The sequence below is a fragment of the Cebus imitator genome, unplaced genomic scaffold (assembly GCF_001604975.1).
Source record: "Cebus imitator isolate Cc_AM_T3 unplaced genomic scaffold, Cebus_imitator-1.0 Scaffold499, whole genome shotgun sequence".
NCBI classification, from domain to species: Eukaryota; Metazoa; Chordata; class Mammalia; order Primates; family Cebidae; genus Cebus; species Cebus imitator.
Genome location: NW_016107814.1, coordinates 217,241 through 244,124, shown reverse-complemented (window position 1 = coordinate 244,124; position 26,884 = coordinate 217,241). Strand labels below are relative to the sequence as shown.

General features: G+C 41.7%; 1 protein-coding gene across 1 annotated transcript in view; it reads left to right on the top strand.

Annotated features, from left to right (window-relative positions):
- TTC39B (tetratricopeptide repeat domain 39B) overlaps positions 1 to 26,884 on the top strand; it is a 142,782-nt gene that overhangs the window by 30,604 nt on the left and 85,294 nt on the right. The window contains 1 exon segment of the mRNA XM_017513677.2: positions 13,212 to 13,246. Coding sequence (XP_017369166.1) covers positions 13,212 to 13,246 — 35 coding nt within the window.

The window sequence follows — 26,884 nt, the reverse complement described above, 5'->3', positions numbered from 1 at the left end:
GGGCATGATGGTGCGTGCCTGTAATCCCAGCTACTCAGGAGGCTGAGGCAGGAGAATTGCCTGAACCCAGGAGGCGGAGGTTGCGGTGAGCCGAGATCGCGCCATTGCACTCCAACCTGGGTAACATGAGTGAAACTCTGTCTCAAAAAAAAAACAAAAAAAAACTTTGTTAAAATAACTATTGCAGAAAAGGACATCTGGGCTAGATGCTGGAATGTACTATGTTCCAGAATGGTGACTAATGATTTAAACCAAAAAGAAGAAAAAGAAAGAAAAGAGAAATAAATTATTCTACTCAATACTGTTTGGCATAATTGCATTGTTTTTCATCCTTTCAACACTCAAAGCAGCCTCTTCGGGAAGCACTGTGATGAGACTGGCAAGAATGGATAGTGCCTTGACTCTCTAAAGGCTGCTAAAGGACCAGACTCAAGCTAAGTTCTCCATATATGAACTTTTAGGGTTGCCCACTGCCCATCCTCATCCTCTTCTAGCAAACTCCCCTGCTGGCCCCTGTTCTGCCAGCTTGCTGCAGCAACCATACCAAGGACCAAGAGGCTGCCTGGTGGTGTCAGCTAAGCAGAAGGGGGTATTTGTCATCACTGTTGAGGCCACACATAGTTGATAAGTCATAAAGCTGATGGTGGGACTCTGCAGCCTGTGTTCTTAGTGTTGCTTCTCCCTTGAATTTAAATCTTGAAGGCAGTGAGTTTTTTGGGCTAAATAAAATTCTCATATTTGCCAACCCTTTAAACTTTATATATAGATTTTTCACATTTGTTTCTCACTCTGTCCTCAAAGCATCCACTGCAGTAGGGAAGGAAACTTGAAGTTTCATCTATTGTGCAAAGGTTGGCAAATTTTCTGTATAGAGACAGAGTAAATATTTTCGGCTTTGAGGACCCTGTGATCTCAGTTGCAGCTATTCAGCTTGTGATTGTTACAGGAAACCAGCCTTAGACAATATGTCAGTTGATTGAGTTGTGGCTGTGTTTCAATAGAGCTTTACAGCCTGGGCGTGGTGGCTCATGCCTGTAATCTCAGCACTTTGGGAGGCTGAGGCGGCTGATTACTTGAGGCCAGGAATTTGAGATCAACCTGCCCAACGTGGCAAAACCTTGTCTCTACTAAAAATAGAAAAAAATTAGCCGGTGTGGTGGCACTCATCTGTAGTCCCAGCTACTCTGGAGGCTGAGCCAGGAGAATCACTTGAACTCGGGAGACGGAGGTTGCAGTGAGCCAAGACTGCACCACTGAACTCCAGCCTGGGTGACAGAATGAGACTCTGTCTCAAAGAAAAAAAGGAACTTTATTTAAAAACAAAAAAGAAATGGTGGCAGGTGGGATTTGGCCCTGTTTGTAGTTTCCTGACACCAACAGTAATAGACTGATCTATCTGGGGACATCAGGACATGTCGGCCGCAGAGAAGGTGACTTAGGATTCTTAGTGCCAAGCATTGTGCCTGGTTCACTTCCTAACCTTTTCCAAGATGCAACCCATAGTGCCACTCAACAGTACCTTTAGGAGATTCGAGGCACAGTAATAGTGCTAATAACTAATCTTTCTACTAGATGCCTTTTTCTAAGTGCTTTTCACATCTGACATTAATCTGTGGACAGCTGAGTGAGAAGGGAAATTGAGGCCCTAAGGAAAAGAGCTTGCTCAAGGTCACAGAGCTAGTGGGTGGTGAAACTAGGATTTGAACCCGGACAGAGTGGTTCTAAGCATTTGAGCTCAAGTCCTTTACCTTCTCTCTCCCACATTTCAGTATTTCTCAGTTTGAGATCACCTTTGAAGCCTTACTCTTTGGGAACTGCCTCTTCCAAACACTCATATTCAGTGACAAGGTTCTGTGTTCTTTTTTTGAGACGTTTACTTTGGAGCAGAGCTACAAGTAAGGGACTGCTAACTCTGCCAATTTTCTGTTATAGCTGAATAGTTCAAGGGTGGAGCAAGATCATGCAAGAGGTTTCTTTTTGCTCATCCCTGGGCTACACCAGAGACTTTCAACTGTAGAAACACTTTAATAACAGTAGAGATGATTTTACTGAGTGTCTGTTTTGTCGATACTGTGCTAGGTGCATTAAATATATTATGTTGGTTAAAATCTCACAATGCTGGAAATTAAGCAGTATTATTCCCATTGCACAGATGATGAAAAATTGGGGTTCAGTTATGGATAAGTTAATGAAATCTCCAAGTCTCAGTTTCTTCATTTGGACATTATGATAGTCGTATCTTATAGGGTCATTATGAAGATTAAATGAGTTAACACATGTTAAGGATTTAGAGCAATGTGTGATCAACTCTATAATCAAGTGTTGCTGTTATTATCAGAATATAGTAGCAATTGTAGAGGTGAAGTGCTCACTTTTTATGAGTATTTGCGAATTAGTAATAAGTATATAAGAAGTATTCAGCATAGTGCTTAGGTGTTAATAGATAGAACTTATGATTATTTATAGGAAGAAGCTATGTAAAGCTCTGATCCTTTTAATTTAAAAATACCTCCACTAGTGATGGTTTCAAAACTAAACATTAAAATGTTAAAACTCAGTCTTTTGGTTTTGGTTGTTGTTGTTTGTTTTGTATAAAACTACTCCCTGCAAAAACAGCTCTAGATATTCCTTTGTTTACTGTAAATTAGGTAGATTAGATTGGCACTAGAGGATAGGTATGCTTGACACAGTAAATGATTTCCAAGGTGCATTTTACAGCCATAAAAGCAGTAACTTAGAAATATGTACATGGGAGTAAAATCATTTGTTCATTTATGTTAAATTTCAATGGTAGCATAATGGTAAAAAAGCTATGTTTTACATATGCATTCTATTATATACCACACATCACTGTGCATATTTTTTGTTATTACATACTTATTTCTCTGTGGAGTTATGTCCAGAACTATGAGGATTCTATGATAATGGCAATTTGTTCAATGTTAACATTAACTACATATACATGATTTTTCTTTAAGTACTGACCTTAGGCTTTAACCCCTACCTTAAGCTGCAACTGAACTCTAATGAAATGCAGAAAGGGAATATTCCCCCCACAAATTAAATAACCAATAATTTTCATTTTTTTTTTAGCTCGCTAATCTGTGTGTTAGTAGAAACTAAACCAGTGTTATCCAATTCAAATTTTTTTTGTGACAGTGACATCTGGTGGTTCCTTTTAAATTCTCATGATTTCCCTGTGCTTAGCTGGTTGTTAGAAATTCCAAAGAATCATTGTGTGAACTGCTTTGCTTGGCATTTAACATTAGCTAGCTATTGAGGATCAAGTTAGTCTCACTAATGTGGCTTGAACTTTGAAAAGCTCTGGGTTCTATTTGGATGCAGCTCTTCTCTGAAGAGAACAACAGCCTTCCGTGGATGAATGAACATTTTAGCATGTGTGATGGGCAAACAGCTGTCTTGGGAAGGATTTTTCTTTAATTCAGAGAACTTAGGATTTTGAATAAGGGATGGTATCTATGCCAACCTCTTTGCTTTACTCATGAGGAGGCTGGAGTACTGAGAAGCAGAGTGTGTTGGCTAAGGTTTCACTCTGTTAGCCAAGGTCTCCCCATGTTGGTCAATGTCTCACCATGTTGGACAAGGTCCCCCTATGTTGGCCAGGGTCTCACCGTGCTGGCCAAGCTCTCCCCGTGTTGGCCAGGGTCTCCCATTTTGGTCAAGGTGTCCCCGTGTTGGCCAAGGTCTCCCCGTGTTGGCCAAGGTCTCACCGTGTTAGGCAAGGTCTCACCGTGTTAGGCAAGGTCTCACCGTGTTGGCCAAAGTCTCCTCGTGTTGGCCAAGGTCTCCCCGTGTTGGCCAAGGTCTCACCGTGTTAGGCAAGGTCTCACCGTGTTGGCCAAGGTCTCCCCGTGTTGGCCAAGGTCTCCCTGTGTTGGCCAAGGTCTCCCCGTGTTAGGCAAGGTCTCCCCGTGTTAGGCAAGGTCTCCCCGTGTTGGGCAAGGTCTCACCATGTTGGCCAAGGTCTCACCGTGTTGGCCAAGGTCTCACCGTGTTGGCCAAGGTCTCATTGTATTGGCCAAGGTCTTACCATTTTAGCCAGGGTCTCACCATTTTAGCCAGGGTCTCACCATGTTAGCCAAGTTATCCCTGTGTTGGCCAAGGTCACCAGCTCCTTGGTGAGAAGAGATTCCATAATTTATGGGTTTTGTGCCACCAGGGAGAAGTGTGACATTGGGCTCTTGCTCAGAAATTATGTTTTTTATGCTGGGCAGCCCACTGAGTAAGAAAGGTCTGAGAGTGAAAGGCTGGAGGGCAAAGGCAGCTAACATTTTCACGACCTATTTGCTGTAAATATTCCCACACCTGGCTTTTCTCTCATTCAAAAGAAGCTCAGCATCTTTGATGTGGAAAAAAAATTGTTGAGGAAGTACAGTTAGGGATCCCAGCCCCGTCTCCCGAGTCTACTGATTGGTCCCATATCTGAGACTTTAATTTCCTATGAAGTTCTATTTATTGAGCCTGTTTTAAGCTGGACCTGTTCTATGCATCATCTCACATCCTTACAGTCCCAGGAGGCGGTTGGAATCTTTATTGTACACAACAGGAGGTAGAGGATTGAAAGGGCTAGACTCCCCTAGGGTCAGAAGTGGAGCCAGAATTCAGTCCCAGACAGGCCTAACCTCCAAGCCTAAATTGATGCTTTCCACGCCACTACACAGGCTGTTAATTAAAATCACACATGTATTTATTTATAGTGGGTAGTACTTACGGAGTAGAGGCAAACTTGCTTCCTAGACACTTGAGCACATGACATGGACTTTATATTGTGACTATGTGGACACATCCAGGAGCGTTTTGTGCTTGTGAGAGGAGCGAGGGCTCATGTCGTCAAGCCGTGACTACCTTGATGGGTGCTGGCTCTGTGCCACGCACTTTCCCCTCTGATCTCCTTTGGTCTTCCCAATAGCTTCCTAGGGTAGGTACTATGGGCATCTCCAGTTTACAGAAGGTAACACCAGAATGGAAGGGGAAAAAGGGTTTTCTATCTTCCGTAAGGTACTAGGGAAGAAAAAGGAGGAGAGAACGGTTAAACAGCAGGCCTGAAGCACACTCGTGCTGCATCTGGCCCTCCTGTGCTGAACTTGATAAACTGGATAGTGAGCCAGGCAGGTGCACTTTACCCATTCCGTTCTTCCAGTTCCTTATAACCCTGCCACCAAATCCAAAGGACCTTTGTCGACAAAGTGAGGTGTCCTACTAATAACTTCTTAAATTTCTTAAATTTTTCCACATAGTAACAGTTGAAGTCAAGTCACAGGTCCCTTAATAAATAGCAAACTACTGCTTCTGGAGGGCACCTTGCTTAGTCAGTCATTGTTTCATGGTATTTATATAACAGCATTTGTTTCTTACAAATGTGACATTAAAAACTCTCCCATATTCCTGAGATCTTTTTCAATTTTTTCAAAAAAAAGATCTTCAAGGCATTGTGTGTAGATCACTTTTTGGCTGCTTAATTACTAGCACTTTATAAACACGGTGAAGATGGACCATCTTCTGTTTCTCCTCTGCTCCCTTAATCCATAATAGTGAGCTCTGTGGGCATTATTGTTCTTACAACTGTAGACAACATGACCGTAGTAAACTCTTTTTCTGCCTCGGAGCCTTACCTTACACATTTCCCCCTGCCTAATTCCTTCCCCACCAAGCTCCTCATGTCCTCCCTCCCTCCATCTCCTGATAAAGTAAGGTCCCTTTACTTGGTGGTTTCTTCATTATTCTCCTTCCCCCAGGAGACTGTAAGTTTCTTAAAGTAAGGACTCTTTTGTTGCAGTTTCACTAGCGCTTGGCATATTGATGCTGGTAGTTCCCAAATGTATAGAAAGTAACCTTTCCCTTTAAATTCCTGTTACTTCATATTCCCAGTTTCTACTATTAGATCTGTGATTTTTGGTAAAAATGAAGTTTTAAAAAACAGAATCTTACTTGATCAATTCTAAGGTCTAGAGAAACAAAGCAAAACAAAAGGACACAGAACTGGCCAGGCGCAGTGGGTCACACCTGTAATCTACCACTTTGGGAGGCCGAGGCAGGCAGATCTCCTGAGGTCAGGAGTTCGAGACCAGCCTGACCAACATGGAAAAACCCTGACTGTACTAAAAATACAAAATTAGCTGGCGTGGTGGTGCATCCCTGTAATCCCAGCTACTCAGGAGGCTGAGGCAGGAGAATCACTTGAACCCAGGAGGTGGAGGTTGCAGTGACCCAAGATCATGCCATTGCGCTCCAGCCTGGGCAACAAGAGTGAAACTCTGTTTTGGAAAAAAAATAAATAAATAAACACAGAACTTACGTGGAATTATATGAGAGCACTTACCCAGTACAAGAGCAACTAGAGAACTATATTAATCCCACCGCTGGAGAATATGGAAAATTATTTTTAATCTCAAGTGGTGAATGTTTAAAAATTTCTAAAGCATGAACTTTATGTTTTGGCAGATGATTTTACTGCTGTATTGTTAATTTTTTTGAAATCCCTATTTCTGAAAAAATGTTTGAAAACCTCCAGTTTTTTCTAAGTCTGTACAAAAAAAATCTAAAAAAAAGTCTTGCCTGGAATTTAACAAACCTGGACAAATTAAGAAGATAAACTTGGGATTAGTTTTTGTTTTCCTGTTTTGTGTTGGTCTGCCATATTTGAGAATTGCCATAGTGTGATATTTGAAATTTGAGAAGGTCATGTTTTGTTTCCTGCAAGGACCAACAACAGTCGATACGGGGGGACCTGGAATGTGAGTGTCTGTTGTGTGGGCGCCTCTTGCTTTCTTTCCCTTTGATTGAGAGTTCTGTAGGTCAGTTAAGGTTTCACAAAGGACTTGCTTTGAGGCTAACCCTTTAAGGAGGGCCTGAGGGGTGCTTATCCCCTGCAAACCCAGTTATGGGGTAGCTGAAGCTGATTTTTACATTTGCCTTCAAAGAATATTGATGCTTTCTCATGCAATATGCAATTTAAAAAAAAATGTGCCACTGCAGATAAGATGCAGCTGGTTGGTAGCCCTTGGGATTTAGTCGGAGAGTTTAAATGCTGTTGAAGGCCATGGGCTACTTTTTGAGCTTGACAAATAGATTACAGAGAATTGTATGACAGATGTAAGCAGAATGAAAAATTATTCCTGACAGATGAGCTCAGGGTACATATATGTTTTTTAAATGATTTTTGCACAGTAATAAAAGTATATTTTAAATTAATTCTGACTTAGAAAAACCAGTACTTTATTCAGGTTTTAATAAGGTATGTTGTGATGTAGGTTTATGCATTTCTCATATGATTCCTTTAACTAGCAATGTGCTGTTTATGAGAGAAATTCAGTATTTGAGGAATCCTTCCAGGTGTGTTAGTCACTATGATAATGCTTCCGATGTCAGTCTGGTTTCATTTTGGACATCTTGAGTTACAGGGGTGTATGCCACAGACATGTGTTTGTATTCCTTAAAACCCCAATACCCATGGCTTTTAATCCCTGCCTCAGTCCTGGGGGAAGTTGGAGCATCCTCTTCATGTCTCATCTCCATAGGAATGGTCCAGCTGTGCCACCAAAGAATTCATGACTTGCCAGAGTTCTCAGCAGTTCTAGCATTGAGTCTGTGATATCAAACACACAGCTTCATTGGTCAGTGGAATGGAATGTTGGGTGGGAAAGCTCCAGTCAGGAGGGCCTGGTTCTGTGAGGGTGGGCAGGTGGTCTTCATTGAGGAGGAAGGAATCTGCAAGCCCTCTCAAACCTTGTCATTTTTGCTAAAGTGCAGTGGTTAAATGAGAGCATGGTAGCATCTGTTCTTAGGCCTGTGAAGTCATCCCTATGAGAAAGAGGGTAAAATAGAGGACAGGGCTGAGGGTGAAGAGGAGGAATGGGGAGGAGGGAAGGGGAGAGAGGAACAGGGAGTTGTAGAGAAGCGATTCAACTTTGTGGATTTATAGTAGCTGGTGTTAATTTTTGTCATGTTACTTCCTACTCCCCTTTCCTTCTTGGAGTAATATTTGCCGCATATTCCTTTTCAGACCACAAAGTGAATTAAAAATCAGATGAGGAGGCCTGAAGAATTTGTAAATCTGTTTGGTCTCTTTGGAAATTAATGCAGAGTATTGAAATTACTACTGTTAATAGCATATTTGTCTTCTTTACTCTTTGCTCTTTAGAGATAAAAATAATGTAAACACTTTTGTCATTAATATCTCATTAAGATTCTTAAATGAACTTCAAGAACCTGCTCTGTCACTCAAATGTACTTTCATGCATTTTTGCTACTCAGAATATGACAAAGTTAACGAGTTAAGATAGAAACTGTTTGGAAAAGCGTTAGTAGGTGATGTAGCACCCATCAACTTCCCTCACTCTGTGTTAGTTCTATGCTCAGGGTGGCAGTTTCTATGATCTGGAGGCAGAGGTAGGTTTCAGGCTGATCTCCCAGCAGGGAGCAGGCCCTGGGTGCTGGCCTTACATCTGTCGGCTCACCTAGGAAATCCTTCACCTAACAGATCAGCTCGTTTTCTAATGTGCAAAATGAAACTGCTCAGAGTAAGGACCTTCCACCTCAAGACAAGGGTGCTCAGCCAGCCAGTTAGCTAACCATGATTTGCTAAGAGTCCATGAAGTACAGAGTACTGTGCTGGGCTAGAAAATAGATTCATAAAGAGTGGAATGGTCCTTGACTCTAACTAGAGAGTCAAGATAGGCTCTTGGGAAAGTTAGATACTGTTTCGAGGCAGTGTATGATTAGGAGCCAGGTGTGGTTCAATGAAAACATTTGTCACGCCAGACCCGACAGTAGTAGCACTTCAAGTCTGCCCCTGGCATGGGAGTGGGGCAGGCAAATGCAGCTGCCTTCAAGGAGGCAACTAAACACCAGGACATTCCTGTGAACACGTTATATTCGTCAGCAGTGTGAGCTCCCCTGTCGTACTTTCCTTATAACAGAAGGAGTCTGGAATGCTCCTCTGACTGTGCCTGTTGTAACTGGAGAGCACGTGGTGAGCCTGCCAGTACTGGGGAGCTAAGGGAAGTACTGGAGGAGCACTGGGAAATTGATAGTGAGAATGAAGAAGCAAAGAGACTTTGGTCGAAATATCTAGTCATGCTGCATGAAGAATATATGTGTGTGTCTACCGAGGGCCAGGTGGGAGACTGTGGAATAGCAGCCAGTGCCAAACCTAAGGGCCCTGATAGGAATCTCACACAAGGAAAAGGAGCTCCCTGAGGCAGCAGCAGAAAAGGGATAGAGTTTGAGCTGAGTGTGGGGACCTAGACAGACAGGAGGAAAAGGAAGCACTGGTCTATAGGGATATGGAACAGAGGCATGAGCAGTCTCGGCCTTTTGGTGTTTTCATCCTCCATGTGGACCCCACATCACTTTTCCCAAGGATGCAGGAAATTGTATTTGCAGGCCCTGTATTTGCAGGGAAGGAGTGGTTAGTGATATCCATTGTCCAAATATAATTTCCCAGAATTGGAAATATGACTCTCATAAAGATATAAAATGATCATCTCAAAAATTTTATTTCATTCACCAATTAGGAAACCAGTGAAATGGTAAATTGATCCAAACAGTATTTGAGGAACTAGTATTTATAGGTTTAAGGAACAATGTTAGATTAAGATTGCTAGATTATGCGTAAAGGTGGATAATACCTTAAAGCAGGGGTCCCCCGTGCCTGTGAGGTCTGTAGCCTGTGAGGAACTGGGCTGTACAGCAGGAAGTGAGTGGCTGGTGGGCAGGCGAGCATTACCACCTCAGCTGCACCTCCTGTCAGATCAGCGGTGGCATTAGACTCTCACAGGAGTGCGAACCCTACTGGGAACTGCTTATGTGAAGGATCTAGGTTGCACGCCCCTTATGAGAATCTAATGCCTGATGATCTGAGGTGGAACAGTTTCATCCTGAAACCATTTCCTCACTGCCCTCTCCCATCTGTGGAAAAGCTGTCTTCCATGAAACCAGTCCCTGGTACCAAAAAGGTTGGGAACTGCTGTCTCACAGAGCAACAAAATCATCATCTTTGAGGTAATTTTTTTCACCACTAAGAAACCTGTAAGTTTTTTAGTGGTGAAAAAGTTAACATGTAACATGTTAGTTACATGTTAGTTATATGTAAGTTAACATGTAATTTCACAGTGTGCAGACTCCAGACAGCAGATGGCAAAATTAAACACAAGTACACCCTTCTAGAGAGTTAAATCATTCTTGGGAGGCTTGTAAAGCAATGCTATCACATGACATTGAGAGGATATGCGCCCCCCCTTATCTCCCACCCCCTCCCCATCCTGCCCAACTGTCTTAATTTCCAAGTTTTGGATAGTTATTATTAACGTTAATGAAATGCTTTGGAATTAAACCTGAGATTGAAGCCCAGCTGTGTGATGATGGGCAGGTGATTAAACTACAACTGGATTAACTTGCTGTGTGTTGGGAGGAACAAATGAGGCGGCTTTGTAAGGTTATGAGGTGCCTGGCACGTGATAGGTACTCAGCAAATCTTAGTTTTTCTCTTCACCTTTCCTCTTTTTAAAATTAAGGAACTTCCACCTTTTGTCTGGCCTTTGTAGACCAAGTATGCTTTGTTTAGAGAACTCTCTCCATGTGATTACTGTTTCGACAAAATGGAGAGTTTTGATATTCTTGATGTTTTTTAAAATGAAAAAGTTATTAGATACAGGGTTTCGCTGTATCGTCCAGGCGGAAGTCCTGGGCTCAAGCCATCTTTCTACCTCAGCCTCCCGAGTAGCTGGGACTATGAGTGTACACCACCATACCTGGCTTGATATTCTTTTCTTTATTTCTTTTTCTTTTTTTTGATGGAGGGGTGGGACTACTTTTTGTTGAGATGAAAATATTAGTCTTGTCTCCTTTACACGGAGGGCTGGCTTCCCAGGTTGTCCTTTGTGGAGCTCACTCAGTAAGTATTTTAGTGTCCACGTGGAGGTTTGTGAGGAGGAGAAGGCGCAGAAACCTTCTGGGAGTGGACTGTCCAGGTACCCCTTTGTTGTTAAAGGTAAGTGCAGAGAGCGTCAGCAGAGCTGCCAGAGGGACTGTGAGCTGGGCTTATTCATAGTGAGATTTGGGTTACTGGAGAACACATTTTCCTCCCTTCTCTGTAACTACTCACGTGATAACCTGTGTGCCAGCCCTTGATTTTACCTTCCTTACAGTGTGTGATATTAATGTAGATTAATATAGGTCAGGGTCCCAAATTCAAACTCAGTTCTGCCATTGTTTACAATGTTGGCTCTTTTTCTTTGACATGGAGTCTCACTCTGTCATGTAGGTTGGAGTGCAGTGGCATGATCTTGACTCACTGCAACCTCTGCCTCTTGGGTTCAAGTGATTCTTGTGCCTCAGCCTCCCCAGGTAGCTGGGATTACAGGCATGCACCACCACACCTGGCTAATTTTTGTATTTTTAGTAGGAACGGGGTTTCACCATGTTGGCCAGGCTGGTCTTGAACTTCTGACCTCAGGTGATCCACCAGCCTTGGCCTCCCAAAGTGCTGGGATTATGGGCATGAGCCACCATGCCCAGCCAGTTCTTCTTTTTAGTGTTTATACTTCTGTTTTTTCTGCCTCACTGCAAAATCCAGTATGGTCCAAACACTGTTCAGTACTAATGGCTACACAAAGGAAAAGATCTCTAGCCCCCTTTCTTCATTTCTGTGCATAACTCTAAAAGAGGTGTGACATGGTAAGCCCCTTGGCAATCCAGGTTCCATTCATACATTCCATTCGTACATATTCGTTCATTCATGAGGCAGCAAGTATTTACTGAGCAAACCTTGATACCAAGCCCTGTTGTGTGTGTGTGTGTGTGTGTGTGTGTGTGTGTGTGTGCGTGCGTGTACACGTGTAAGAGCCTGCTCTGATGAAGACAGAGGGTAACCAAGTAAACAAAGAAGATCATTAGAGATTATGATAAGTGCTATGAATGAAACAAATAAGATGGTGAGGAACTGTAAGCTGCTATTCCTAGTAATTTTAATTAGGGTGATCAGAGATGGCCTTCTTGAGGAGGTAGATTTTTAAGCTGAAAACCAAAGGATGAGAAGGAATCAGCCATGGGAATAATTGAGCAAAGGACATTGTAAGAAAGGGGACAGTGCAAAGAGCTGTGGGATGTTTGACTTGTCCAAGGAACAGAAAGACAGACCTGTGGCTGGAGTGGCATGAGTAAGGGGAAGGTGGGCGGGGATGTGGTCAGAGGCTGGCGGGGCTGTTTTAGGGCTCTCTAGATAGGGAGAATGAGTTTGGGATTTTTCTAAGTGCAATGGAAAGCTCTCAAAGAGGCCTAGAAAACTGGAATGGTGTATGCTTATTTGAAGACAAGAAGTAAAAGAATGATATGGTTGCCATGTAAAGAATTGAATGGAGGATGTCAAGCACAGGAGTAGGGACACCAGTGAGGTGGCCCTTGCGGAGTCCCCAGGGTTTGGGCTACTGTGAGGGTGGTAGGGGTATTGGAGAAGGATGCTTGGAAGAGTAGGCTGGGTTACGGTGGCCCCCAGATACTCGGATGAGGAGCTTAGGGTTGATTTTTGCAGCTATGAGGGAGCTGTTGTGTATGTGTGAGTTTTTGAGTGAGTGCATGTGTGTTTGTGCATGTGACTGTGAGATTGTGTGTGAGACACTGTCTGAGTGTGGAGTGCGTGTGTGGACTTCTGAGTACATACAAGTGTGTGTGTTTCTCTCCTGTTGCAGCTGTGATCAGGCCAGTGTGGCATGAAGCAAAGGGCTATTCTGTGTGGCACCAAGTAAACTGGGGGAAAGGCTAGTGATAGGGAGACGAGCTGAGAGGGTGGTGCCATGAGATGTGAAATGGAGGCCCAGAGGATGCTCACTTGGCTAGCCATGGAGAAAGAAAAGCCTGCGTCGGGCAAGTGCTGTTATTTATTGTACTCTATAATTGGGACAAATGAGATCAGGGGTGAAAGGTAACTTCATAAAAGACGTCATAGTCTCTGTGAATTCGCCCAGTTTCATCACTTGCTGAGTATTTTACCAGTATTATTAAAAAAAAAAATTAAACCTCATTGAAATTTGTGTGCCTGATTTCTGTAAACAGAATTCCATGAGCATTATGTTGATTAATTTTACTGTCCGCTGTACCTTCCCGCCAGGACCGCCCTTCCCATTGTGTGTATTCACTTTCTCTTCTCCATTTAGAATTCTTGAGAAACTCATTGTATTTTTTGTTTCCCCCAGGACATTTTTGAAGATGCCTTGGAAACCATCTCAATGTAAGTAATAACATAATAGAAAGTATGTAGTAAAGAAAAATGATAGTTGTCTTACATGAAAAGTACATATTTCATTCTCAATTTTTTCTTTGAGATGGAGTTTTGCTCTTGTTGCCCAGGCTGGAGTGCATGGCACAATCTCGGCTCACTGCAACCTCCGCCTCCCGGGTTCAAGTGATTCTTCTGCCTCAGCTTCCCAAGTAGCTGGGATTACAGGCGCCTGCCATACCCGGCTAATTTATGTATTTTTAGTAGAGACAGAGTTCTGTCATGTTGGCCAGGCTGGCCTCAAACTCCTGACCTCAGGTGATCCGCCTGCCTCGGCCTCCCAGTGTGCTGGGATTATAAGTGTGAGCTACTGCACCTGGCTCATTCTCATTTTTTGGAGAGTACTGCAGTGGCTACTTTCAGAAAAAAATCACTTTTCTATAATTAAAGAGGGATGTGATTATGTTTAAGAAAAGATCTAATAATACTCTTAAATACATTTCTGAGTATGATTTCTTGTGACAAAATATTGTCCAACAAATTATTTGTTTATAGCTAACTCTTTTAATACTTGTTCATATTTATATCATTAGTCTCATTTTGTAGATTTTTGTGTTTGGTTTGCACTTAATTTTATTAAAGCATTCACTGTAAGCCTATATAGTTTTTGTAGTAATTGTAAATGACTAAATCATATTAGATGAAGTGGAATATTACAATTTACTTATCTGGTTCTCCATTGTTAGACATTTAGGGTGTCACTGGCTTAAAAACATAAAACTAAGTTTTTACATGTGTATAGCTTTGTCATATTTTGAATTATTTCCAAAGGTTATCATTACAAATGTAGGATTACTGAATTAAAAGAGATGAGTATGTTCATTGTTCTTTATATGTCTCTAATTGCCTTTCTTTATTAATTAACTTAAGCTGGTATAACAAAACACAATAGCCTGGGTGGCTTAACCACCAACAATTTATTTTCTCACCATTTTGGAGGCTGGAAGTCTGAGAAAAGGGTGCCAGCATGGTTGGGGTTCTGGTGGGGGCTCTCCTCTTGGCTTGCAGACTGCCTCCTTCTTGAGATGTCTTTACATGGTCGAGAGAGTGAGAGCAAAAGCTCTCTGATGTCTTTCTTATAAGGGTGTTAATCCCATCCTGAGGACCCCACTCTCCTGACCTCATTTAAATCTGATTGTCTCGCAAAGGCCCCATCTTTAATCTCCATCACATTGGGGGTTTGAGCTTTAGCATGTGCATGTACAGGTGGGCGCTGGGAGTACAGTTTGTTTTACAGTATTTCCACAAGAGTATTATCAATTTACTTGGCTACCAATGCTGTGTAAGTAAAGTGGTTTAAACTATCGCATTATCATCACTGGGTATTATTTGAAAAACAGTTTTGCATCCAGGCGTGGTGGCTCACGGATTAATCAGCATTTTGGGAGACTGAGGCGGGCGGATCACGAGGTCAAGAGATCGAGACCATCCTGACCAATATGTTGAAACCCGTCTCTACTAAAAATACAAAAATTAGCTGGGAATGGTGGCACACGCCTGTAGTCCCAGCTATTTGGGAAGTTGAGGCAGGAGAATCGCTTGAATCCAGGAGACAGAGGTTGCAGTGGGCTGAGATCGTGCTACTGCACACCAGCCTGGCGACAGAGTGAGACTCCGTCTCAAAAAAAAAAGTACTTTAAAAAAAGAAAAGAAAAAAACAGTTTTACAGCTTAAATGATGCCTGTTTTAGTATTTTTAAAAATGATTGAAAAGCTACATTGCATCTTTTGTATGACTTCTAGTTTTCGTCTCATAGCTTTTTTCTGAATGTTTCTCTTGGCATACTTATGGACTTTATATATACACCCTAATCTTTTGTTATATTTCATATAGACACTTTCCCCAGACCACAATTTTTCTTTATGTTAGAATTATACTTTTTTATTTTGTCCAGAAGTTTAATGTTTATATGATTTTTTACAAAAAGTAATTGTGATTGGGATTAACCGATTAATTAGGAGCAGTTTCAGACTTCCAGAATTATTGAGGAGGTAGTAGAGCGTGTTCCTGTGTAGTGCACACCTGGTTTTCCCTATTATTAATATCCTAAGTTAGCGTGGTACATTTGTCACAATTAATGACCCAATATGGATACGTTATTGTTAACTACAGTTCATACAGTATCCCGATTTATTTCGTTTTTCCACCTCTGTAGGGTCCTCTTGGCTGTGACAGTCTCTCAGACCCTCCTTGTTTTTGGTGACCTTGATAGTTTTGAGGACTACTGTCTGTTATTTTGTAGAATGGCACTCAGTTGAGATTGGTCTGTTTTCCCCCTCTCATGATTTGACTGTGGTCGTGTGTTTTCGGGAGGAAGACCTCAGATGGAAAGGGCTATTCTTGTCACATCATAGCAAAGGTCTACGATACCAGTGTGACTTAGCACTACCGATGTTGAACGTGGTCACTTGGCACAAGGTAGCGTTTGTTGGGTTTTTCCACAGTAAAGTTACCCTTTTCCCCCCCTCCCTTTTTGTACAGTACTCGTTGGAAGATAATCTGTTTATGTGATTTTTTTTTTAATTACTTTTATGGTGAGCAAGTTATTGCCATTATTGTTCAATCCTGCTCCTCCCTGGGTGTTAGCAGGAACTGAGCTTGGGCTGTAGTAGGAGACCACAGTCCAGGGGATGGAAAAGGCCTGGGCCATGGGGCTGGAGATTGGAGTTGACCAGAAGAGGCACTGCTTTTCCCATTGGGAGCTAGCATGCCACACATACCACAGATGGGTGCAGGCCTCACAGACGAGGACAGGTCTCACTGACCAATGGGACCAGTATGACCCACGAAGAGTGCACACTGACACCTGTGCTTCTCTGAGCTCTCAGCGGCTTTAGTAGGCTGGTAGTGGCTTTACCTTTGGGATGTCATGAAGGCATTGCAAGTAGTTTTTAACATCTATTAGTTTTTAAAAAATCAAATCATAGAAATAAACAAAAGCCCTGAATTCAACCCAGCTGAAGTTAGTTTAGATTCCTGTCTCACACCAGCCCTAAAATTGCTAACCCACTATTCCATTTGCTAGGTCCATGCAGGAAGGAATTTATATATGATACCTCTTTTATCAAATAAGTTCATTAAAATAACAACACTGTTTTTGGGCTTTCCATTCAGTTCCTTTGATCTAGGATGCCTGTGTTTGCACAAAAACAACTCTTTTGTTCAACTGTGTTAGATGGTTTAATATTAACATTATCTGGTTCTCAGAACATCACCCAAAAATGACTCCTGTAATGGAGATGCTTTTGATTAGTGACTTTCAGAAACTCCTTTGTGTCCTTTTTGCTTTTGTTTTAAAGTAAATTTTACTGTGTATATGTAAGGTATACAACATGATGTTATAAGATAGTGAAATTGTTACTAGAGAAGAACAAATGAAGATGTCTATCATCTCACATAGTTATCCATTTTTTTTCTTATGGGGCAAGAGTAGCTATAACTTAGCAAAGATCTTGAATACAGTGTACTATTTATTAACTATAGTCCTGTGTTGTACATTAGATTTTTTTAGCTTGTTCATCCTACGTATTTGCTGGAGAACCTCCTTCATGTACTTTTAAAATGGGGAATTAGAGAAGCATTGTGTATCTTGATGTCTTTTGTTTTACTGTCAGCTATGTTACAGTTTTCCTCATCCTGAAGACTGTCGCCGGTTAACACTGCCTCAGTTTCTATCGATCACACATTTTCCCTTTATTGCCTCTGGAACTTCTCTGTGGCCATATTTATCTGCCAGCAGTTTCTTTCTCTTTTCTAACTTCCCTGTCCTGCTCAGTATAAGAAATCCAAAGGTTTACTCATTTTAGAATTTATCTTGCTCTTTTCGGTTCCTGCTGTGCAGTATTTCTCGTGTCCTTTAGACTGTCACTTCAGTGTTTGTGTTTCCTCTTCAGTGCTGCTGAAATGTTCCACTCCTCGCCTTGGTCACAGCCACACATTATGGGAACCCTTCTCCCATAGAGAGAAGTGGAGCCCAAAGCCAGAAGGGGTAGCCAGATTATATGCTGGAGTCTATACTTGAAGAATCTTATAGCAGAGGCCTCCATTCAGAATCTACAATTGATTTTGATCTGATTTTATTTTATTTGTTTAATTAATATTATTTTTGAGATGGAATCTCGCTCTGTTGCCCAGGCTGGAGTGCAATGGCATGATGCTGGCTCCCTGCAACCTCCACCTCCTGGGTTCAAGTGATTCTCCTGCCTCAACCTCCACCTCCTGGGTTCAAGCGATTTTCCTGCCTCAGTCTCCCAAGTAGCTGGGATTACAGGTGTCCACCACCATGCCTAATTTTTGTATTTTTAGTAGAGATGGGATTTTGCCATATTGGCCAGCCTGGTGTTGATCTCCTGACCTCGTGATCCGCCTGCCATGGACTCCCAAAATGCTGGGATTACAGGTGTGAGCCACTGCGCCCGGCTGTATTTATTTTTTAAGACTCAGTCTCACAGCTGTCCACCAGGCTGGAGTGCAATGGCACGATCTTGGCTCACTGCAACCTCTGCCTCCGTGGTTCAAACGATTCTCCTGCCTCAGCCTCCCAGGTATCTGCCACCACACCCGGCTAATTTTTGTGTTTTTAGTAGAGATGGAATTATGTTGGCCAGGCTGGTCTAGAACTCCTGACCTCAGGTGATCCACCCACCTTGGCCTCCCAAAGTGCTGGGATTACAGGCATAAGCCAATGCACCTGGCTGATTTTGATCAGATTTTAATAAACCGTGCCTTTTGGTCTTGTGCATACTTTTGCTTTACAGTGTTCTGAGAGGTATTGTGAGGGGTAGTTTTGTTGGGGTTCAGGGGTTCAGGGGAGCCCTTAGCATCCCTGAGAAGATGTTTCTTCAGGTTCTCCATCTATCACTCTCTCAAGAATGGGAGAGGAGACCACGGACCCTCGTAAATACTGGAACCCAAACAGAGTTTGCAGAAAGTGATTTATTTAGATAGAGAAACAGAAAAAGGAGAGGAAGAGAGAAAGCTTCCACACTGGGTGGAAAGGGACCCCAAAGGGGAAATCCAGGAGACAGAAAGACAGCTTCCGTGAGAGAGGTTGTGGAGTCCAAAGGGGTGAGGAAGAAGGGGACTTTTAACCTGGGAGGAAACCCCACCTTCTCCAAGACCCCAGGCCAATGAAAGGAGTTCCTTAGAACTTCCTCTGGAGTGATTGACTTTTTACCCTTGCGAAAATTAAAACAGAGGCCATTAAATCTCCTGGATTTAATGAAGAGATTTGCTGTAAGTAATTAGCTCCTGTGATTATGGAGGCTGAGAAGTCCCCAGTTCTGTGTTGGCAAGCTGGAGACACAGGAGTCCAAGTCGGAGGCCTCTGATTATAAATACATGTTAATTGTAAAAATGTTGCGCCATGGAAGAGGGGCATGGCACTGGGAAGTTCTTGCCCTTAAAACTGCGCCCCCTTGTGGACGCGGAAAGAGAACACATTCCCTCATTTTCTGAAGTGGAGCTTGTTGGTGATGACAAAAAATGGCAGTGAGAGAACAAAGAACATGTTATACACAGCCATAATACCCCAAAGCACAGCAGTGTGGTTTCATTTTGCCTTCGTACCCACAGCTACATGTGCCTTCCTGGGGAGCGGGACCACAGACTTGACAGTCAGACTTGAACTGTAGTCCCAGTTTGCCATTTGCTGGCTGGGAGGCCTGGGACCAGCTTCTCTGAGCTTGTTTTCTCCTCTCATAGATTTACTGAGAGGATTAAATGAAATTTAAGTTAAATATGATAGTGGGAGCAAAGCACATAGTAGGTGCTCAGTGAGTCTCGGTACTTTTCTGCTCTCCCTTGTTAAGAGTCTGGGTTCTCCAGAAAAATGGAACTAATAGGAGAGATTTATGTCTATAGATGAAGAGATTTGCTGTAAGGCATTGGCTCCTGTGACTGTGGAGGCTGAGAAGTCCCCAGTTCTGCGTTGGCAAGCTGGAGACACAGGAGTCCAAGTCGGAGGCCTCGGATTATGAATACATGTTAATTGTAAAAATTTTGTTCAGTTGTTTTTATGTGAACTTTTTGTTTGTCCTAATTTCAGAGTTTGTCACTGTTTCTCTCATTTCCTCTTAAATTTGTGGTGCAGTAACATTCCCTTTGTGAATTCTGCAAAATTTAGTAGAGCTCTTTTTTCTTACACTTATTGAACTATGCATTTTAATCTTATGTTTCTAGTGCAGAGAGCAAATGCTTCAATCTCTCTGTATCAAGATGCAGTCCTCTTGCCAACCTGATGATGAATTTCTTGTAGTGAAAATTTTCTCTTGGCTGCCAAATGAAAGGATTCACACTGATAGATGAAGGAGGCCTTCAATTGTTTCCGCAAAGGAAATTGTTTCTTATTTTTCTTTTTCTGCCTAATGGATTTACCACCCTCAACATAGATTTTTCCTACCTCTGGATCTTTGTGGTAACAATTGTGTTATTTTAACTATTTTGAGAAATTGCTAGTTTTGTAAACTGGTAGGTCATATAAGAATCTCCACAATTGGCCGGGCATGGCGGCTCATGCCTGTAATCCCAGTGCTTTGGGAGGCCAAGTCAGGTGGATCATGAGGTTGGTATCCACTTGACCAACATGGTGAAACCCCGTCTCTACTAAAAATATAAAAATTAGCTGGGTGTGGTGGCACACACCTGTAATCTCAGCTACTAAGGAGGCTAAGGCAGGAGAATTGCTTGAACCCAGGAGGTAGAAGTTGTAGTGAGCTGAGATCGAGCCACGACACTCCAGCCTGGGTGACAGAGTGAGACTCCATCTCAAAAAAAAAAAAAAAAAAAAAAAAAAAAAAAAAAAAAAAAAAAAAAAAAAAAAAAAAAAAAAAAAAAAAAAAAAATCTCCTCTATTTAGAATTGAAGGAAAAATTAGAGGTGTAAAAAAAAAGTTAGTGGTACATTGACTATGTTCTTTTTAAAAATTAAAATAGGCCAGGCGTGGTCGCTTGCGCCTGTGATCCCAGCACTTTGGGAGGCTGAGGTGGGCGGATCACCTGAGGTCAGGAGTTTGAGACCAGCCTGGCCAACATGACAAAACTCCATCTCAACTAAAAATACAAAAATTAGCTTGGCTTTGTGGTGCACGCCTGTAGTCCCAGCTACTCGGGAGGCTGAGGCAGGAGAATCGCTTGAACCCAGGAGACAGAGGTTGCAGGGAGACAGAGGTTGCAGGGAGCCAAGATCTTGCCACTGCACTCCAGCCTGGGTGACAGAGCGAGACTCTGTCTCAAAAAAAACAAAACAAGATAAAAAGAAATTAAAACGGTTTGTGAACTTTGCAACCTGTTTGGCATAAATAGGAGACCTCTTAAGGAGGAATTATAAATTAGACCCATCACATGATATAGAGAAATTTGTCACAAATAATATGCAGTTCCAGATTAGCGGTGGTCTCTTGCTTCCTGATTAACAGTTCCATGCTGGTTTGCACCTCTAGTACTCTGATGATCGAGTGTCTTCTTTTCTCAGTGTTAGTGCCCAGTTGCCATCTCTGACAATGTAATGGTGAGTGTAATAAATCTGTTGATAATTTAACTGTGACATGGCATGTGAAGAGTAAATATAGTGTTTTGGGAATTCCAAAAGTAAGCTATCTTTTGGTTGGGAGATGGGGATGCTAGCATTTGCTTTGGATTTCAAGGGGTGGGTGGCATTTCAGTTGGTGAAGCCAATGCAGAGGCTCAGAGGTAGGGACATGCCAGGTGAACAGCTCTGAGGACAGTGGCCAGAGCACAGAGCAGTCGGTTTGAAACACCAGTGGGGCCCTGGACAAATGAAGCTGGGTCCTGGAGGACTCCTGGCTTTGTCTAGTGGGGAGAGTGGACTAACACAGTCATGGTGATTTGGTGTTTTTTGGTTTTATTTCATTTTTGTTTTTTTTGACAGGATCTCACTCTGTCTCCCAGGCTGGAGTGCAGTGGAGCATTCTCAACTCACTGCAGCCCCAAACTCCTGGGTTCAAGCACTCCTCCCACCTCAGCCTCCCAAATAGCTCGGACTACAGGCAGGTGCCACCACACCTGGCTAATTTTATTTTTTGTAGAGATAGGGTCTCCCTATGTTGCCCAGGCTGGTCTTGAACTCCTGGACTCAATTGATCCTCCCACCTTGGCCTCCCAAAGTGTTGGGATTACAGACATGAGCTACTATACCTGGCTGGGGGTGTTTTTGATTAACATCTTTCTTATAAAAACCGCAGGGGGCAATGGGGCAAATAACTAACAAGGAGGCCTGGTCAGGCACTGATTAATTAAGATTTTCTTTTCATGGTAGTTTAGAGAAGTCAGGGAAGACAGCTCAAACTTATGTACAAAGACTGTTAGAACAGATGCAGGTTTAACATATTCTCAGCAGTGGTCTTTTGTATTCCAGAGTATCTTATGAAAATTTTGAATTTATCCTTACATAGAAATCCATATATGTTCACTGGAGTCCTGAGGTGGTGTGAATACAATGGGAATGAACATGTTTATTTTCAAGAACTGCTCTGAATTTGTACTTACCTATAGAAGGTGAAATAGGCAGGTATTTTTAGCCAGGTAATTAGAAGCTTACAATGGAAATTAAAAAATTTTGATCGCTTCTTGGCCTTTTGTCTAAGATCAAGTGTAGTATAAAAATATTTTGTAGGCCGGGCGCGGTGGCTCAAGCCTGTAATCCCAGCACTTTGGGAGGCCGAGGCGGGTGGATCACGAGGTCAAGAGATCGAGACCATCCTGGTCAACATGGTGAAACCCCGTCTCTGCTAAAAATACAAAAAAATTAGCTGGGCATGGTGGTGCGTGCCTGTAATCCCAGCTACTCAGGAGGCTGAGGCAGGAGAATTGCCTGAACCCAGGAGGCGGAGGTTGCGGTGAGCCGAGATCGCGCCATTGCACTCCAGCCTGGGTAACATGAGTGAAACTCCGTCTCAAAAAAAAAAAATATATATATATATATATATATATTTTTTTTTTGTATCGTAACATTTCTAACAAAGTGGAGACATCTTCTCTTTTGAACTATACATTGCAGATTAGAGTGAGGTAAGGCTTTTAGGGCCATTTTTTTTTTCCTCATTAGGTTAGATCAATTGGTGATACAATAGTTTTGTCTGTTTTAATTAAGGGTGAATATTAATGAATGATAGTGGAAAACATCTGATATTTTTCTTCAGAGTGGTTAAATTGTAAATAGTAACTACAGGCAGAGTTAGATTTGTTTCATTTTTCTCTGCTGTTTTTTTGGCCCCAGTTTTCCCCTGTAGGTAATGTGTTACTCAGCTCTGGAAAGGGAGTTTTTGCCCTCTCTTAATTGGATTTTCTTAACCAAGTTGATGGTTATTTTATTGGCCCTAAGATACTGTTGGTATTATTATCTTATATATTCCTAAGAAAGGAAGAAAACACAATGAGGAGTTCTATAGGAGGTCTTGCATAAAGAAAAGGAAAAATAAAATCATCATGCAGAAAGGCACAGTAAGGAAATGTGTATATTTCAACCTTCGTATTAGGGAGGGAGGGAAAAAAAACCCTTTAATGAGATTCTCCACCCAGATAATTTTTTAAAACAGCACTATTACAATATTAATTTATATCTCCTATATATTCCTATTTTAAGTGTACAATTTAATGCATTTTAATGTATTTACAGAATTATACAACCATCACCACAATCTAACTTCAAAACATTTTTATCATCTGTTAAAGAAATCTGTGCCCTTTTATAGAATTCTATATTCCCACCCTTAGCTGGGGCATCCACTAATCTAATTTCTGTCACCTTTAGATAATGCAACCACTAATTTAATTTTTGTAGATATTTTATATAAATAGAATAATCTAATAACATTTATATAAATAGAATAATCTAATCATAATCTAATGTGTAGACACAAAAGTATTATTCTATTAGTAATCTAATGTGTAGACACAAAATACTTTTGTATCTACACATGTTGTAGAGTGTGTGAGTACAGATAGATACTCCTTGACTCATGTTGGGGTTACATCCTGATAACTTCGTCATAAATAAAGTGAAAATGTATTTGATACCCTTACAAACCCATCATAATGTTGAAAAATTCTAAGTTGAACCATCCTAAGTCAGGGACGATCTGCACTTCATTCCATTTTATGACTGAATAATATTCATTTGCATAAATAATCACATTTTATGTATCTGTTCATCAGTTGATGGGCATTTGAATCATTTCCAATTTTTGGCTGTTGTGAATAATGCTGCTATAACAATTGTGTACAGTCTTTGTATGAACGTGTTTTAAATTATCTGTCATACAGACATAGAAGTGGAATTGGTGAGTTGTATTGTAAACCTATGTTTAATGTTTTAATGCTCTTTAGAATTTGAATCCTAAGCTAGTTTAGAGTCTGGATATATATAAATGGTGTGACCCCCCAACAACTTCAGGCAGGTTATTTAAGTTTAAGTGGATCAGGTTGTTGGTGTCCTCAGGTAATTTGCAGAAGCAAATGCAGATCCTCTTCCTAAGAACTTAACTTTGATTTAGGGCAGTCAAAGCTGCTGTCAGTTTTAAGATGTATCTTGGGCTTAGGGATATTTCATGATGAAAAATTATATGTCATAGAGTCAATGATATAGTAAATGGAAATAAAAGTTCTTTAAAAAGCTCAAGGCAAACAGCATTCCTGGTGTTTTTTGCTTGTTTTTGTTACTATTTGGTTTGTTTTTCTTTGTATTTTCTTTTGTGGTATCAGATCTACCGTAATGGTCTGCTGTTGTGTCTAGACCTGTCACTGTGAAGTTCTTCATATAAGTTCATAGCGGGAGGGAGAATGTGTGGTGTACATGTTCTAAGATATAGCTCCTATAAATGCTTCTTTTCACTACAAAGAGTGACAAGATTTCATAACTTGAAGGAGAGCCACTGAAGGATAGCTCCTCAGGAACACTTTGGTCCAATTATATCATCTTACCAAGGAAGTCCCAGCAGAGATGGAAGGCTGAGTTGTGGTCGGGGTGTTGTTGGTGGCAAAGTGAATGACCTGTGAAGCCCTAGAGCAGGATCTTTGTGATTGTGGTTGCTTTTCTGCAGGCTTGGTATCCTCTCTGACCCTCTCAGCCCTGGTAGCGATGCTCAGCTTTGTCTGAAAGCCAGGACTTTGCTCTTACCCTGAGTTCCTTGCCTCCTGCATAAGGAACGGTCTTGACATGGCTGCTCCTCCGTGCTGCTGTCTTGGGCTATTTTGGTAGTTGTCATGGGAAAGAGGTCCAGTCATTGCTTCTTTGATCACTCACTAGGATGTTTCACAAACACATTAATTTTTATGTCCCAAACTGAACTCTTGGTATCCACCCGCTTTGTTTATCTGAAACCTTTTCCTTTTCTGTAAATGTCCCCACCTACCATCCACCCATTTGTGCAAGTGAGAAGCTTGGGAGACATCTTTGATTCCTTTCTTTTCTTTTAATTTCCACATTACCAAGTCTGATGATTTCTACCTCTAAAATATATTTCCCATCTGTTCACTTTTCTCTCTCTCCACTCTATTACATTAGCTTAAGTGACTATATGATTTTACTTGGACTACTTTAAGAGCGGGCTAATGGCTAATGTGTGTTCCCGCTTCTTTTGTTCTCTCCTTCCACTTTTCCAACTGCACCCCACTTATTCTCCATGCGGCAGCCCAAGTTACCTTATTTTTAAAAAGAATTTTAGGCTGGGCACAGTGGCTTATGCCTGTAATTCCAGCACTTTGGGAGGCCGATGCGAGCAGATTGCTTGAGCCCAGAAGTTTGAGACCAGCCTAAGCAGCATGGCAAAACCCTTTCTCTACAAAAAATACAAAAAATTATCCAGGTGTGGTGACACATGCCTATAGTTCCAGCTACTTGGGAGGCCGGGATGAGAGGATCATATGAGGCCCAGAAGTCGAGGCTGTGGTGAGCTGTGATCGCTTCACTGCACTCCAGCCTGGGTGATAGAATAAAACCCTGTCTTAAAAAAAAAAAAAAAAAAGAATTTTAATATGAACAATTTTGAACATCTACAGAAAGTAAAGAGGATTGTAAACCGAACCTTATATACCAATCACTTAGCTTCTATAGTTGTCAGCTCAAGGCCAATCTTATTTCATCCATATCCCACCTCCAGATTATTGGGAATCAAATCCTAGCTGTGATAATTTATTTCTACCTCTAAATATATTAAAATATATTTCCTGCAAACAAAGACATAATTACCATTCAGATACCAAGATCAGGAAATTAACATTGATATAGAGCTATGATTCAATTTAATCTATATGCTTTATGTGTCATTATTTTACCTGTATTTTAGCTTGCAAAGGTTGCTTTTTAGAAGTGTCACAGGCCAGGCGCAGTGGCTCAAGCCTGTAATCCCAGCACTTTGGGAGGCCGAGGCGGGTGGATCACGAGGTCAGGAGATCGAGACCATCCTGGTCAACATGGTGAAACCCCGTCTCTACTAAAAATACAAAAAATTAGCTGGGCATGGTGGCGCGTGCCTGTAATCCCACCTACTCAGGAGGCTGAGGCAGGAGAATTGCCTGAACCCAGGAGGCGGAGGTTGCGGTGAGCTGAGATCGCGCCATTGCACTCCAGCCTGGGTAACAAGAGCTAAACCCCGTCTCAAAAAATAAATAAATAAATAAATAAATAAATAAATAAATTGTCACAAGACTGTTATCGCACCTAAAACGTAGTAATATTCCTCCCATAACTTGTCTGTGTTCAAATTTCTCCGACTGTCTCATTTATTTTTTGACAGTATGTTTGTGTGAATCAGGGTAAGAGTGACCCTTTTAGAAATTAAATGGGATTAAATTAAATGGATTTTTAAGCACTTCCTTGCTTAAAAATCCATCCGTGAGTTTACATGTTTGTAAAGTTGAAGACCCAGTCTACCTTTGTTCACAAGGCTTTAGGTATAATTGGGCTCCCATATACTGCTTCAGCCTCATGAAGGGCAGCTCTTGCCCTCATTTGTGACCCTCCAGCCACAAGCCTTATCCAGCGTTTTGTCTGAGTAACCCTCTGCTCCTCCGGATTTGAGCATATTTGCTCTCTCTTTTGAGGACTTCTTGCTGACCATCCTCCACTCTCGGCTGGTATATCCTCCCACTTTCTCAATGATTCCACCAAAATAATTACTCTTCCCCCATTTCTCTGTCTCGGCATCTTTTTTGTGTCTGTCACTCCATTTCTCATTTTGCAGCTAATTGCCACTTGTTTTTTGATCACCTGTTTTTTTGAGCTCTAAGTTCTATAACGATGGGTCTGATCTACTTTGCTTGTCATGGTGTACTTGGCACCTAGGCACCATGCTTGTCACATAGTAGGTGCTCAGTGTATATTTGTTGAAAAAATGAATGTGTGAAATTAATATACTATCTCCGTCCATGTAGGCTGCTGTAACAAGATCCATTAGACTGGGTAATTTATAAACAATGGAAATTTATTTCCTCACAATTCTGTAGGCTGCAAGGTCCAAGATTAAAGTGGCAGCAGATTGAGTGTCTGGTGAGGACCTACTCCTCATAGATGGTGACTTCTTTGTTTCCTTACATGACAGAAGGAAGCAAAAAAGAGTGGAGAGAGTTTAAAAAA